This window comes from Dermochelys coriacea, chromosome 16 (genome assembly GCF_009764565.3).
Source record: "Dermochelys coriacea isolate rDerCor1 chromosome 16, rDerCor1.pri.v4, whole genome shotgun sequence".
In the NCBI taxonomy this organism is placed as follows: domain Eukaryota; kingdom Metazoa; phylum Chordata; order Testudines; family Dermochelyidae; genus Dermochelys; species Dermochelys coriacea.
In genome coordinates, this window is record NC_050083.1 from 9,206,320 (window position 1) to 9,223,127 (window position 16,808).

General features: G+C 44.0%; 1 protein-coding gene across 1 annotated transcript in view; it reads left to right on the forward strand.

Annotated features, from left to right (window-relative positions):
* The window catches only part of PAPPA (pappalysin 1), a 228,182-nt gene that overhangs the window by 60,012 nt on the left and 151,362 nt on the right, over positions 1-16,808 (forward strand). The window contains exons 3-5 of the mRNA XM_038374672.2: positions 4,770-4,915; positions 9,061-9,354; positions 14,651-14,843. Of these exons, the coding sequence (XP_038230600.1) occupies positions 4,770-4,915; positions 9,061-9,354; positions 14,651-14,843 (633 nt within the window). The remainder of the gene's footprint in view (positions 1-4,769; positions 4,916-9,060; positions 9,355-14,650; positions 14,844-16,808) is intronic.

Here is a 16,808-nt window from a genome sequence, read left to right on the forward strand (position 1 = left end):
AGACCATTGTGCAAATATTTGCAGAACGGGCTTGGGTGGGGAGAGGGAGAGGGCTGTGTGTTTATGAAAGATGACCTGAGAACAGTGGAGAGATGAGAAATGTGCAAAGGGTCACAGTGTTGGCCTGTCCTTCAGAACTTCAGCCACATCACAAGCCATTGATTTGAAGATAAACGCTACATGGAATGGAAACAAAGCCCCTCTTACTGATGTCCCCAAAGAGCGTGTCTTCCTCAGTGAGTCATCCGGGGGCTTGGGGACACCCGGCCTCGAGCTATTTTGGAGATGGTGACTTCAGTGAGTGGCAAGGAAACTATTGCGGAAATGTGAGTCTGTTTTCCATTGGGTTGTCCTCCAGGGAAGGACAGAAAGATCTTGGTGCTGAGCCAGCTCCCCTAGTTTTTTTTGGTGGTTTTTTTTTTTTTTGCCCTTCTGGGAATGGAAGCCTTGTCAAGTATGCAAGGAACCCTGCTTACTGAATGTGAGTGCATTGAGTTCGTGAGAGCTGCACACACACACGCACACTCATAAGGAAAGAGGGACGACAGGGAGCAGTCATCTTGCAGAAGTATTCAACTCCCTATTAGAATGGGTCAGGAACTTTTCAACAAAACATTTTTTTCACCAGAAAATGCCAATTCGTCAAAAACGTTTTTGCAGAAATGTATTGGTTTTGACAAAACTTTGCTTGGGAAGGTTTCTCAGGTTCAGTATGAAATTTCTGGTGTGAGAGAAAAATCAGGGAAGTTAACCTGGGTGTCTCACATCCCAGAGGAGTGGCTTACACCATACTATTGTCTGTTCTAGGTTTGGTGGCTGTCTGGTTTTGACCAGTTATTACATCTTGGACCTGAGAAACCTTCCCTACAAAAGTTTAACTGAACTAGAGAAAGGGGTTCTCTCCCTGATATGGAGCAAGGACTTGAACCTAGTTTTCCCACAGCCCAGAGAAATGTCCTACCCACTGAACTATTTACTTTTTCACAATTTTTTTGAAAGGCCTCAGTTTTGTTCTGCATGAGAACAAAACCAAATGTGAAAACCTAAAAATTATTCATGAAATGGAAGTCTTGTTTTCTGGCCAGCCCTACTCCCTAATAAATTATGCTTTATTCTCAGAGTGTTCCCTGACCATGTTGGTCTTAAAACCAAGGATGATTGTGGTGTAGTAGACTGAGCATGGAACAAGGAGTTATCAGCTTGAGTTCTAAACTCTAACTTGGTGACAACTTTAGGAATCTCTGTGCCTTGTTTATCTTATCTGATAAATGGGAACAATGATGCTCATCCACATTTCATATTTCCTGGCACAGCGGTTAATAACAGGAGGTCATGTGGAGTGGGGCTAGAGAACCAAAAACAAGGGAAAGGCAGTAACATTACTCTTGGCAGGTCTTTAAGGAAATCATATCATTTGCTATGATGGATAATCAGCTGAACTTGCACTCCCAGTGTGATGCTGTGTCCAAAAGGGCTAATACAGTCCTTGGCTATATAAACAGGATAATATCAAGTAAGAGTAGAGAGGTTATATTACCTCTGTTTTTGGCATTGATGCGACCACTGCTGGAAAACTGTGTTCAAGTCAGGGATTCATAATTCAAGAAGCATGTTGAATGATTAAAGGATTGGAAAACCTACCTTCTAGTGACAGACTCAAGGAACTCAATCTATTTAGTTTATCAAAGAGAAGGTTAAGGTCACATTTTATAAGTACCTTCATGGAGATGAAAACATTTTGATAATGGGCTCTTCAGTCTAGCAGTCAAAGGTATAAAAAGATCCAATGATTGGAAGTTGAAGCTAGACAAATTCAGATTCAAAATACGGGGCACATTTTTAACAGCGAGGGTAATTAACCATTGGAACAACTTACCAAGTTTTTTTTTTTCCCGGTGGATTCTCCATCATTGGAATTTTTTTAATCAATTGGATGTTTTTCTAAAAGATATGCTCTTGTTCAAAGAGGAAATTGATTCAGGGAAGTCCTATGGCCTGTGTTATTCAACATGTCAGACTAGTTGATCACAGTGTTCCCTTCTGGCCTTATCTATGAATCTGCAAATTTGAATTGCTTCTCCAAACTGAGCCAAACCTCTAAAAACTTTTAAACTTTGTAAAACTTTCTGCATGGAAAGAGTTGTGCCATGGCTGTATCCTTGCAGCCCCCCATTAATGGTCTGATTCTGATCTCAGGTGAGTTTTACACCAATGTGACCCCACTGACTTGGTTGCAGATAGCTACTCATGATTTGCACTGGTATAAGTGAGATAAGAATAGTTGTGAGTGCTAAGCACCTTGAGGACTTGCCCGTCTCAGAAACACATTTTCTGTATTTCTAACCTGATCTATTTTACATTTCTAGGGATGCTTACAAAGAAAACTTGTGTTGTTATGAGCTCATTTTCTCTCACTTCTTACGGCCTCATTTCCTCTTGTCACAAACCAGGTGGTTGGTGTGAAAATGATGATGGTATCCATAGTGGTGCCTATAGGGATTGAGTTGGGGGGAACTCTCAGGGAACAAAATCCAGGTGTCAGTGTGTTCTAGTCATAATGCTACTTCGCATGTACACCGCTGCTGTCATCTGAGAATTTCAAAACACTTTACAAAGCTGGGTAAGAAGTATCATCTCTGGTTGGGGTTATCAAAGGAGCTTAAGAAAGTTAGGTACCTAACTTCATTTGACTCTCAGTGGGATTTGGGCACTTAATTCCCTTATGGTCCTTTGAAAATCCCAGCTTTCATTGTTACCAATGGAGAAACCAAGGCACAAAAATATTATCACCATGTTCACACAATGAGCCAGTAACAAAGCTGATAATCTAATTTGCCTTCCTCCGTACACTGGGAAATGGGGGAAGAGAAGAACAAGAAAAAATGATAACTATTTCTATTGAGTTGTCAGCAGGGCTGAATGGCTAAACTCCTACATGTTGGCTTGTTTCTCAGGAGAGCTGGGAAGGGGATAGGTGAGGGTGCATTAAGAAGTTGAATAGGAAGTAGTACAAGTAAACCTGGAAGTTTTATATCCTGATTATTGCTTGTATTTTTGACTCCCTGCATCCTTTGAGTGCAGTGAAACTAGCTCATTTCTTAAAGATTTATTTTGGTGCAGTGCATTCGTTGAGTCTGAATGTACAGTATCTGATACCCTCAGTATTTTCCCATGAGGTACTGGCTGCTTTGCTAATGAGGCATCAAGAGAGGAAAGCAGGTTTGTGTCTTTGTGCCAACAACACCACTTTCGACATCAACTTTTCCCTTGATTTTTTGTTTGTTTCTGTTCTGTTAGAACACTGCCTGATTTCCTCACCCTCCCTTCACCTCCTTACAGCTGCACTCCATTGGGTTAGAGTGTTATGGTACAACAGGAACTTAATGGGTAGCATGGCATATTCTTTGGCAACATATCTTGCCTGTGCCCAGACAAGGCCATATCACACTTTTCCTGGAATACTCCAAGGGAGAGCTAAAGATACTTAGAAAAGGAATTGAGTTCAGGGGGCTGGATTTGCCTCCTCAAAGTCATGTGCTCCTACAACCCTGCAGATATCCAAGGATTCATGAGGAAATTCCACAGTTCTTGGGGGATCTGAAACAGGCCTGGGGAATTTACGCAATGACCTCGTCCTAATTCTCTCATGGAGTACATCTCTCTCAGAAGCTCCGTTGCCAGTGGTTACTAGGCGTACTCCTTCTTCAAGAAGGTAGATAAAAGGGACCGACAACTTGTGGGAGTAGATGCTGGTTCAGTGCGGACGATGCCATGTAGAACAGTTCTCACCCTGCTATCTGACCACCCAGGGCTTATGTGGGGACAGAGGGAGAGGAGAATGCACTTGTAACGGCTTAGCTCCCCTCTCCACCCAACACATATGAATACTGATTCAGCCTTAGAACCCCCACACTCAGGCTAAGTGTAGATTTTCCATTCTGCTATGTAATATAGACAGGCAAGAAGCAGGTATCACATAGCTGCCTCCTCTGATAGCACCATAAACTAGGTCAATTTTTCTTCCCAGTTTTCCTATTTTCTAAATTCTGTCTATAATAACCTCTTAGGAGCTTGCCGCTGAATTGTGTTTCCCTGCTGATCTTATCATTCTCCATTTGTCAAACATTGCTTTGCTTTGCTTCTTTGCAATGTTTTAATAAACCAAATCTAATCTTGTGTTTACTTCCTTCTCCTTGGTACTAGTTTCTGTCTGGATATAACAACATACCATAACCAAGGCCCTCAGTCAGGTTTAGACTTTCTGCACCTCAGCATGAACCTCTACCACTTGGGCTAAAGGAATAACACCAGAAGCTGGTAGCAGTAATAGTCTGTTACCATCTGCTGCTGGAGTGAGGATATGAGACACCTTGCTGTTGTGTTATGGAAGCAGGAATATAGGTAGCAATAACATATTTAGAGCACGTATACAAGGCAACTATTTACATAACTGGATTTACCAGCCATAATGATGATGATAATAAAGATTCTGCGGCAGTGTCAGGAAGGTAGACAATTCTGGGTATTTACCTTGAATGTTGTGAGCCTTCATTGATCAATACTTAAGTGAGTTGAGCTCCCCAGATGAAAGGCACTATATAAATGCATAAATTATTATGCCATATTTAGGATTTGAGGATTAGGATGTTAAAATGTTCACAACTGCTTGCTGCTCATGGGTTCATGAGGATCTTTACCTGGCTTTCAGCGTCCTAGTACTCTGTCAATGCTGGTAATGCTGTTTGTAATAGTTCATTTATCTGTTTCAGAGCATACTTGGATGTCAACGAACTGAAGAATATACTCAAACTCGACGGATCCACACACCTCAACATCTTCTTCGCTAATTCCTCTGAGGAAGAGCTGGCTGGAGTGGCAACCTGGCCTTGGGACAAGGAAGCCTTGATGCATCTAGGTCAGTCTTAGAGACGCTGCCTCTTTTGAAAAGTTTTCTCAAGGGGAGCAAGAAGGGAAGACAATTATGCATTAAGCCCAGTTCTGATTTCTTATCATTCCACTAATACTCTTACATAGTCAAGGGGGAAAAAATTCCATGATTCCCAGCTCCTGGCTCACAACCAGGAAAATATTAGATTATAAAGCCAAAGCATATTATGGTATTTCTAGATGATGTCAGGCTGAAAATATTTCACCTTTTAAGTGAAGCTACTTTACAGGGCATCAGCCCCGTGGGAGCACTTTGCAGAGGAGGTTGTGGGGAGGGCAAAGGGAGAATGCTGGACAGCACTGAATTATTAACCTTTGCCCATTACGGTATTAACCTTAGCCCATTACCTAGAATGTGTGCAGTTAATTTTCCTCTTAAAATGCAGTGCAGGTTTGTTGTTGCTCTATATCAGTTTGCAAAAAAGCAACCTGCAAAATCCCCATGTTTCTAATGTTAAATTGAGTGGAACTGGAGAGAATTTGCTACCCTGCAGCTTGGCCTGTGTATTTCTTAGCTAAGGTTGCTGAATATAGCTGCTATAGCCCCAGGTATCCAGAGAAAGCCACACAACCTAGCAGATGAATCACTCCCTGGATGCTTACAGTGCCAGAGTACGTCCTTACATCCTTATGAAATGATGGATGAGCCTCAAATGAGGCAGAGGGACAGGTCACTTAAGCGCCCAAAAAGTCTGGATATGCTTGTCTGAACTACACAAAGTTCCTGGGGGCAGCAAAACTGGACTGGAGATCTCACGAGGACAATGTTGATCACATGTTTTCCAGAGCTTCCTGCATCCAGTGTCACCTGGAAGTAACAAATGCAGAGTAAGTCAAAATGAACAAACAGTGGAGAAAATAAGTAGTGTCATGCAGACTTTTCTGGACCAAGAATAAAGTCCAGTGTAGATTAGATGGAGGTTTGGGTGTGGCCATTTGGATCAATTCTGATATTATCTGAGCCAGACCATCTTCAGATTAAGAAAAACAACCAAGAAGTGGCAAATGTAAAGTCTCTGTGAGAGAGATAGACAGAGCACAGTGTGGGTGTTCCTTCCTCTGTAACATTCTGCATGTGAACCGAACTACACAATGGCAGCCTCACGGCTGGCTGTGCAGTGGTCAGGGAGTCTCCGCTACATTCGGAAGGACAATCCACAGAAAACAGAAGGTTACCACCCTCCCTAGTCAAACAATTTGGTTGAAGCTGGCTGCTTCACCACAGGCAACCAGCATTTCATGCAGCATTCATCGGGGTGCTCATACTACAGAAGACGGCTAGCTAAGTATCAGTATAGAGTTCCCCCAAGAGCCATCACTCCTATATCGTTTCTTACAGTGATTCCTGCTGAGAGGGACTGAGACTGGAGTAGATGTGAGTGCCCCCTATTCAGCATTCCTGTCTCATTCCCTTCATCATGTCCTCTTGGGTGAAGCTAGCACTGACGCAGCTCAGAGACTTCCTAAGAGCCAGTGCTCCTTCTGTAACTTCTTCCAGGACAGGCTGGGTCTAGTCTAGCTGCAAGTTCCCCTCCACCAACATTCCCACAACATTCTCTACCATGACTCTGACAACCTAAGACTGGAGTAGCCTGGATTGTCCTTAAGAGCCTGTGCCACTACTCCTAGAATGACTTTTGCTGGGGTAAGATGGGACTGGAATAGCTCCTAAAGCTCCTACCTCTATAACTGTGGAGAGAGACAGAGAACACGTGAATCCATGCATTCCTCTGCTTGGTAAAAGGTCCTTGTAGCGCCTCCTGCTGGACACAGAGAGATGGTGGCGCTCATTTGTAATTTTGATTAGTTGTCCTTTCACTTCTCTAAGGCTGATTGTCAACAGCATGTCTTAACAAAACAGCTTAAATTCAGCTTCTACAGCTTATTGACTGAATTCATTGACCAGAGGGAGATCTCACTAGAGAGCTAGAAAGTCTTTAACTGACTGTTTGAGGTTGACTCACAGTAAAAGTAATAATAATAATTTCCTGTCTTAACAGCCTTCCTGCCCCATGCTTGGTTTGTGAGAATGCTATTTTAATCTTTCTTTTCTCACTCTCTCTTTCTCTCTTCCATAAGTCCAATATGTATTTAATAAAAAAATATGAAATATGCTCTGTAGTCCAGATCTAAGTGCTGGAACATAGCTTGTCTGGGTGAGGTAACTATCTTTTCTGTAAAACTACAATTGATTTAGACTCTTGGCAGCTATGAAAAAGAGACGTCTTCAACAAAGGCAAAAATAAAAGAACTCTGCCCAGCTCCAGTGCTCTTGAGCCAATCTTTATTGTGATTGCAACTCCAACTTTGGGGCATTGCCAAGATTGCCAGTGATGGTAAACCCAAAATGTGTGCTTCCTAAGGGGGGGAGTCATGAATTATGTAACAGAGATTCTCCCTGGGTGAAATTCACTCACCCCACATGAGCCCAAACACTCAGAGATCTGTGTAGATGTAGTGCAGGGAGGATGGGAAGGCGAAGTTCACATGCTTCCCTCAGACAAAGAGCCAGGGTGCTGAGATAGCAGGATCCACCTAACCACCGATCCACAGTTTGACTTATGCAAAGCTGGCACAGAGACTAGTCCTCTGGCATGCAGGAGATGCGCAGCCACCCCATAGGACTGCTAGGGGCTGACTCCTGGTGCAACCCCATGCATGACTGAAGGAGTGTAGAGGGCCTTGTGCTCTCAGGGAGAAATTCACACTCACACACCACTTTATATCTCTCCTTTTTTTATAAGCATATAAAAATGTGTTTCTTTTGCCTTCTCTCTCACATGCTCACTCTCCTCTTTTCTCCCTTCTACACTCCCCCCCCCCACACTCCCTCTCCTTGCTCATTTAAACGCACCCCTTTATTGTTGCAATAAGAGTCAACGAACAGATGAGCATGAATAGAATCTGTGGTGGGTCATAACTTAATGATCTCATCCTCACAGTGCTACAGCCTCTGATAAAATTGCTCCTGCCAAACCCTTTTGCTCCTCAACTTCTCTAATTTAACAGTGCATCACATCCATTTTTTATTTTGCCAGTATTCTTTCGTAAAACAGGTTTCAGAGTAGCAGCCGTGTTAGTCTGTATTCACAAAAAGAAAAGGAGTACTTGTGGCACCTTAGAGACTAACAAATTTATTTGAGCATAAGCTTTCGTGAGCATCAGATGAAGTGAGCTGTAGCTCACGAAAACTTATGCTCAAATAAATTTGTTAGTCTCTAAGGTGCCACAAGTACTTCTTTTCTTTTTTCGTAAAACAGTTTTCCTTTACCTGGGTAAGGCACCAGCAATGTAGGGTAAACACTTTAAAATAAAAGGGCTTGTGAAAAGATGAGTTTAACAAACTATGGAAAGAAAATATGGAACTTCTCACTAACTCCAAACATAGCTGAAGCTCAGCTAAAAAATAAAATTCTAACCATCCCTTCAGTATGCTGCTGAACCTCACTAATTTACCATTTGCTTATCTACACATGCTCTAATTCACATGCAAAACCTGATCACCACTCATTTCTCTACAGATTTAATATCCAAGCAAATAAGTTATCACATTACTAAGATTTCATATTTTTTACAAATTAGATTCCATGCCTTGACTAGTGTACTATGCAGTACTTTTTCAGATAATTAAAGTTAGAGTGGCTAATAAATAGGCAGAGTATATTTCATCTGAGATTTTCAAAGCTGCCTAGATGATTAGGACAACCAATTCCAGTTGCTTTTAAAGCTTCACCCTTTGTTATGTGGAATATCTTCACCTTTTTGTCCAGTTGTTAATTTGGAAATACCAACAATAAGCAACATGCCTCCTAGACTTTAACAGTGTCTGCTCCTGCAAAAGGCAGAGCACCGCGTGTGGGGTGCAGACCACTCTGAGCTCCCTGCTCAGTACCCGGAAGACTCAGATGCACAGTGAGGATCTAAGTATCAGGGGGTAGCCATGTTAGTCTGTATCCACAAAAACAACGAGGAGTCCAGTGGCACCTTAAAGACTAACAGATTTACTTGGGCATCAGCCTTTGTGGGTAAAAAACCTACTTCTCCACTTCCCCCAACTCCGACGTTCCAAGATAAATGAGACAAAAGCAACAGCTTCTCATTTTCTCCATGCAGGTGGCATCGTGCTGAACCCTTCCTTCTACGGCATCCCTGGCCACACACACACAATGATCCATGAAATCGGGCACAGCCTGGGGCTCTATCATGTCTTCCGGGGAATCTCTGAGATCCTCTCCTGCAGTGACCAGTGCATGGAAACCGAGCCCTCCTTTGAGACTGGAGACCTCTGCAGCGACACCAACCCTGCTCCAAAGCACAAACTGTGTGCGGACCCTGGACCTGGCAATGACACGTGCGGTTTTCACAGTTTCCTAAACACACCGTACAGCAACTTCATGAGCTACGCAGGTACTCAGGCTTTGCCAGAGGTGTCCGTGATAGAAGAGGGAGGTTTGATTTTTAACATTCTGTTGCAGATGAGACATTATCCCAAGGTCACTGACGTTCCAATGACACTTTTCACATCTAGATATGGCGATTTGTGGCTTAACTTAGTCTGGGACTTCCAAAGTGAGGTAGGCAACCAGTTCCTCTTTAATTTCAATGGGACTGGGGTTCCTAACCCCCTTTTGTCTCCTTTGGAAATCCATTATCTCCCCATCCCTTATGGAAACAATGGGTGTCAGAGGGATATTCATACCACCAATGTTGCTGGAGGAGCATGAGATGGATAGATAATCGGACCCTGTTCATCCTCCTTGGGGTTTGGTCTAGTACCATTGGCTGGTTGTGTGAGCAAACCGTACGAGTTTGGTTTGGCTCGGGTGTTAGCGCTTTCATCTCTGGGTCACATTGGAAGTTCAAGTCCTACATCGTGAGCTGGGCTCTGTGCTGACATTGCAGTGTAGGGAGAGCTGAGCTACCAGAGCCCTTATCCTTCAGATAAGACATGGGGGTGGGATCCCTGCCCCTCTCTCTTGGCAGTCCAATGGGCATTGAAGGATTCCATGTGGTTTTGGGAAGAGAGTAGGTGATAGAGACAGATGTCTTGACAGCATTCCCCCTTTGATTGGGTACTAGGACCTGATTCTCAGTTGCAGTAAGGCTGTTTTACATCACCCTTGCAATATAAAAGTGTCTTAAAGTGAGTGTAAACTATTACTAAGGCTAAGATTTTGTCATGAAAGTCACAGAATTTGTCTCAGCGGGCATGTCCCCCCTACAACTCCCAGCTGCTGCAGGGGATGGGGGGACCCCACAACCCGAGCCACCACCATGGTGGCAGGGGGACCCTGCAGCTCCCAGCTGACGTGTGCGGCAGGGACTCGTGCAGCCCCAAGCCACCGCTGGCAGGGAGACCACACAGCACCAAGCTGCAGCTGCATGGGCGACAAGGGGGACCCTGCAGCTTCCAGTCATGCGGGCTGTGGTGGGTGTCCCTGCAACTCCCAGCCAACATGGACAGACCCCACAGCTCCAAGCTGCTGCCGGTGGAAGGGGGGACCCCGCACTCTCAGCCATCATGGGTGGGGGAACCCTGCTTCCCTCCCCATTTTCTCATAATTATTTTTAATAAAAGTCAGAGACAAGTCACGGGCTTCTGTGAGTTTTTGGTTATTGCCCATGACCTGTCCATGACTTTTCTAAAAATAACTGTGACAAAATCTTAGCCTGAACTATTACATGTACAGCCACTTTAAGGTACCTTTGCAGAGAAGGCAGAAACAGATTGCCATGCAAAGTGCCACATGAGTGCTAATATATCTGTAGAGAAGCAAATGATTAATATCATCCAGGGGCAGAGGCTGAGTTGATTTATAACACCGCTGTAGATATATCCTGGATGCTGCCGGATCTAATGGGTGCTGCTGTTTCTCTTATTTTCCCACTCCTGGTTTCAAGGACAAGTATACACACGGTGACCTAGCTTTTTAGTACATACTGTGCACTTCTCATGATTTGGCCTGTATACTAACATTGTCATTATGCAGATATACAGATTACAGCCAGAAACTATTCCTGCCCAGTAAATTCCTATGATAATCTCACACCTACATGTAGAGGATACCTGTTGTTACACTCCTCCCACCAATGTATTTGTGTGTGCGTGGACAAGGGCGGAAGATTTGGGGTGGGTCCGGAATGTTTCAACATGCAGAGAGCTCTTCTGTCCGGCGCTCGCCAGCTCTCTCAACAGATTTGACACAGCCAGGCAGGACACCAAGATACCTATCTGCTAGTGAGAGCTAAAGAGGTGCTGGTGTTGTGAACAAAAGCGACTATTTATTCTTGTAAAATTAAGTGAAGTAACATGATAGGCATCTCTTGAACTCATGCATGAATCTGTTTGCTTTTCTGTTGTTCCCAGTGGAATAAAAATCATATCAGGATATCACATCACTGTAGAAATACCTTTGAAGCCTCTAGGCTGAGGTCATACAGCTCTGAACGACTGACTTTCTCTCTTTCTCATGTCTATATTGGTCTATCTATCTTATCTGTTTCTTACTTTGTCTCTATAGGATGTACCCATACAGGCAACCTCCTATCTCTCTAGAATTCAGGGGAGCTAGAAGCCGGAGGAGGGTGATTTGCATTGTCTCGTCTGTCAAACAGAGTCATGTTGTCTCCAAGTAAACAAAACATTACTTCCTTAGGGCCACTCCCATTGAAGTCAGTAGGAGTTCTGCCTCTGACTTCAATGAAAGCAGAAGTCTTAATGAAGCCTGTTTCATTTCTCTGGTCATTATGTCATCTGTGGATTTGTGAGCCTTTCCTGAATGCTAATGACTCTCTCTCCCCTCCCCCACTCCCAAAAGAGGGGCCTAGGCTGGTGTTTAGAGAGACACTTGAGCTGCAGCATAGACTGCATGTCATCTTCCCCCTCTGCCATTGTTTCCAGGATTGAGTCCTATCTATATTTTATTGTTCCTTTATGGTGGCTATTCAAAGCCTTTGTGCACTTTTGGGCTTCCCTGAGGAATATTTATGGCTTTTACAGGATGCTCAGGGATAGCCTGTCAATAATTATCGAGGAAATCCAAGGATTAAAGTAGCTCCTTGCATGAACACAGCAGCTTTGAGCTGGCCACTGGGATTTGATAGATATTTACAAACCAACTGCACCTGCCCAGTTTGTTTGTTTCTTTAATGAGGGGAAGTTAGTTACTCTGTGGAATTAGCAAAGAAGATGCACTGGAGAGGATATGATCCTCTAGCCATCCTGGCTGCATTAATTCCTGCAACGCAACTCCTGGAAGGGTTTGGAGCTGGAACTTGAAGCATTGATTCCAACCAAAGCACCCTCCTTGTGCTGTTGCTGGACAATGAGGTGGAAAGGACCCCACTAAGCAAGCAAGTTCCCTTTTTCTTTAGAACATTTTCATGTTCTCTCATTCCTTTTGTGCTCCACAATGCTCAGAACTGAAGGCATCTTGGCACCTACAAATATATATAACTAATCGCCAAAATATCAAACTGGCAACATATTCAAATAAGCAAGCAAGCAACCAAACTGGCCTCAGTAACCCAATACCCACACAAAATCAAATGCACAAGAGCTGTGTAAAATCATCGTGGTTTTTTATATTACAATCATGCCTAAAGTCACTGTATGAGATTGAAGCTTTGTTATGCTAGGTACAGTCTATACACATAGAATATAGTAAGACACAATGCTTGTTCCCAAGAGCTTTCAATCTAAATAGACAAGGCTCAAGCAAGAGCAAGGATAGAGATTAAAGTACTAGCCTGCGAGCTGTAAGATCTTCAATTTCCTGCTCCACCAGAGACGTCCTCTGGGACCTTGGGCAACTCATTTAGTCTCCTTGTGTATCTGTAAAATGGGGATATATAAATCCTTACCTCTTAGCGATGTTATTAGGAGGAATACACTAAAAGTTGGGGTCGGGGGACTCATGCTATGATAACTGGGGCCATGTAAGTACCTATGATAGCTAGATAGATAATTATCTCCATTTATGCATGGAGGAAAAGCAGATGAAGTGATTTGCCCAGGGTCACCCTGGAAATCTGCAACAGAGCCAGGGAGTTGCAGAGCTGTTAAAAAAATGGAATGTTTCTGTCACCAGAAATGTCAGCATTTCAAGATGACTTTCCATTCTGATTCAGAACAGAAAGTTAAAATGTCAAAAAATTCTCATGAAATGAAACTTTCTGAAAAGTTTCAAATCAAGGATCAAAGAGGCAAATTTTGACATTATTAATTTGCTGAAACAATGTTTTATTCTGAATCGATATTTTGAAATGAAATTTTTATTTTAAATAGACATTTCAAAACTCAACAGAATTTTGTTTGTATTCCCCTGATTGCATAACTTTAAAAAAAATTGAATTTGATCTTTTCCCATGGAAAATTTTGACTTTTGGGAAAACATCATTTACTGGTGGGGGAAAAAATTTGGTTAAAAAAATTTGACTAGTTCTTTTGAATACAGATTTCCTGAGTGCCAGCTCAGTGCTGAAGCCACAAGAGCATCCTTCATAGATTCACAGAGTTTAAGGCCAAAAAGGACCATTAGATCATCTAGTCAAAACTCCTGTGTATCACAGGGCATTACATTTCCCCACTTACCCCTGTCGTGACCCCAGTAACTTGTGTCTGACTAAAGCCTATCTTCCAGAAAGGCATTCAGTCTTGATCTGAAGACATCAAAAGATTTCATAAATGGTCACGTGACAAAACTGTCAACCCCCTCTAATGAACCTGGTTTTAAAATGTGCTAGGTTCCTGGTGAAATTCATTTCCATGTTCACAACCACCTGCTCACCTCAAACTTTCAGCTACCTAGCCTCAATCCATCACTACTGCAGACCCAGGACCCCCCTACTTACTATTGCCAACTGGCTTGTGGGTAGAGACTGTCTCTTCTGCATCCCTTACTGCCTTCTGGGCCTCTGAGGGGTAACAAGTGGCTGATCCCACATTTTCTACCTTTGGGGAGAGGGCCATTAAACGCACTTTCTCAGTTGTCTTTGGAGAGGCCAAGAAGCAGCTTGACACCCACTGCCTCACCTTCACAGGGGAGAGAGAACCTCAATCTCTTGGTGCAAATGGTTCTGTATTTCCACAGGGGCAGGTAGCTCCTTGCCATACTCCCTTGTTACCACCCTAGGCCTTACCTTCCCCGAGACTTAGTGCAGAGCCAGCAGTGGTGGGAAAGGGAGGATATGGAGGATGAGGATGTGTGGAGAGTCCGTCCAAACAGAAAGGGAGCTAAAGAAGAAACAGAGGCTGGATAAGGAAGGCGTGGGGGAGAGTTGTGCACTGAATTGTGCTTTCATTCCATTCCCTGCCCACCTTTCCTTAAAGACAAAATCTTTTTCTGCTCTCAGAGATTCAAGTGTAGACCCAGCTCTGACCAGAAGGTGCTGCACTCAGGCTGTCTGGCTCCTTTCATACCTCTGTGCATCACTGCCCTCCTTGGGGTGACCTTCAGGATCTTCCTGTGTGCCCCAGGCCATAGCAAGAGAGGAGGGCTGATGTTGTTTTGGGGTTTTTTTACTTCTGTTTCCTTTCACCTGTCTCCAGAACTGATGACTGTACTAATTTGTTCACAGGCCATTAACTCCCAAGAGCAGGGAGAGCCCATTCCGACATCTGCAAGGAGCTTGGGAGCTCACGTTCGCCACATCATAATTCTCTCCTCTCTCTCTCCTTATCTCTCACTTTGTTGGTTTTCAGACGACGACTGCACCAATTCCTTCACACCCAATCAGATGGCGAGAATGCACTGCTACTTGGATCTGGTGTACCAGAGCTGGCAGCCTGTCAAGAAACCTGCTCCAATTGCCATTGCCCCGCAGATCGTGGACCGAACTTTGAACTCCATCACTCTGGAATGGTTTCCTCCCGTTGACGGTCATTTCTTTGAAAGGTGATCACAAGCTTTGATGTGCTGCAGCACTTAACCTGAAAGAATCAGGGGAAGGAAACATGGAAGTAACCAGATGCCCTACTTCAGGAAAGCAGTTAAGCATGTGCTTAAGTGCTGTCCTGAATAGAGATGCTTTCCTGAATTAGAGCTAGAATCAGTAGTTTATTGATCTATTTTCACCATCTCTATCAGTCCCTTTGTTCCCTTATTGGTCTGGAGCATTCTCTCTAGGTCCTTTGATTGGACATTTAAAGAGCAAATCTCCTCCATATTTGATCTAAAGCAGCAATTTTGGTTTTGCGATCTCTGTTGTTATTGCTTCCCATTCACAAATAGATACTCGCAAACAGCCCTATTATCTTCATCTCTGACGGCAAGTCCTTCCTACTCCCATGTGCAAAACAGGGCAAATCCTGCTTGGGCTTCCATGCTTCCGAGTCCAGATCCTGCCGCTGCTTCTCTGGCAGTGGAAGCTCTGCAAGAGGGCAGCAGTGTTTGGGAGAGCACCCCACATCTTCTGGGCACAGTAGCAGAGCTGGTGGAAATGACGCAAGGGCAGAGCTGGACATCCTAGCTCCTCTCTGCTCTGCAACTTTCCGAAATGACCAGTAGGGCTACTTCAGCCAATAGCCTTTGCAGAACATCTCAGCAGCCACACGACCACCCGGGAGGGTGGATTCTTTTCCCCACCCCACAGAACAATTAGTCAGTGCACAGACCAGCTGCTCAGGCTTGTAAGTGGCACATATGATTTGGCCCTATAAACCTGACATGTGCCCCTTGCTATATATCAAGTAGAACTTGTCTAGAAGAGGACATGTGCATATGCAGCTGGCTGTCTGTCCTTAATACAGAACCAAGATGAATGTGATGCCGTGGCTGATCATTTCAACATGCAGCAGTCAGGCAGTTCATAGTTACAGCTACCATAACTCAGCCCTCCACAGCTCTCGACTTGCCCAAGCCATGCTTTCCTGTCTACACTTCTGTTTTTAGCCATGGAGCGTCCCGCTGCCTCTCTGCTGCTGGAGCCTTTCCCCGCTGCAGGTAAAGACTCCAGCAACGGGAAAAGCTTTGGCAGCTCCCCACGGCTAGCACTTTCCTGCTACAGTGGTGGGGGGAAGGTTCTGACACCTCCTTGCTGCTGGAGCCCTTTTTCTCCACAGGGAAAGACTCCAGCAATGGGAAAAGGCTCATCCTTTCCCCGCTGCCTCCCTCCCACCAGAGCCTTTCATTGACCCATGTAGTTACAGGCTGCAGTGTGGACGCAGCTTGCTTTTCACTGCGGTGGGTAGCTACGAAGACCCACTGGCAGAAGTGGTGTGTAGTGTAGATGTAGCCTCAAGGTGTCTGCCATTAAAATATATTTATATGCAGATTGGCTGAATGGTGGCCGCCATGGGAAGCCTAACTGAACTTCCTCACACGTTTACAGTCTCAGTCTTAGCATTGCAGTAACCATGCCAAAATAATACAATGCCAAATGCTGGGACTGGAGAACAGAAAGCAGATCACCTGTTCTGTTCATTCCCTCTGAAGCTTCTGGCACTGTCCGCTGTCAGAGAAAGGATACTAGGCTAGATGGACCATCGGTCTGACCCAGTGTGGCCATTCTTTTGTAATAACCTACTTTGTTTGCATTGAATTTCCATGGTTTTTGTTTTGTTTTGTTTTTTTATAAAAGAGAAAACTCTATTGAACTCCATTGGAACCAATGCAGTCTGCAGTGTATATGAGACTGAAGTGCAACGTTCCAGATACAAGCATATCAGTACATGAATACCTGTCTCAACACTCATATTTATTTAAAGGAGAGCACCTTGAAATATGGGGCATTCAGTGGATGTAATTCCCACCTTGTGTAGAGCATCAGTACAAGAACTGTGCACCATTTAAGACTCACTTGCACTTTATTTTGTGGCTATAAGTGGTGTATAGCGATGGTTCTGACCCTCTGTGCAAAGA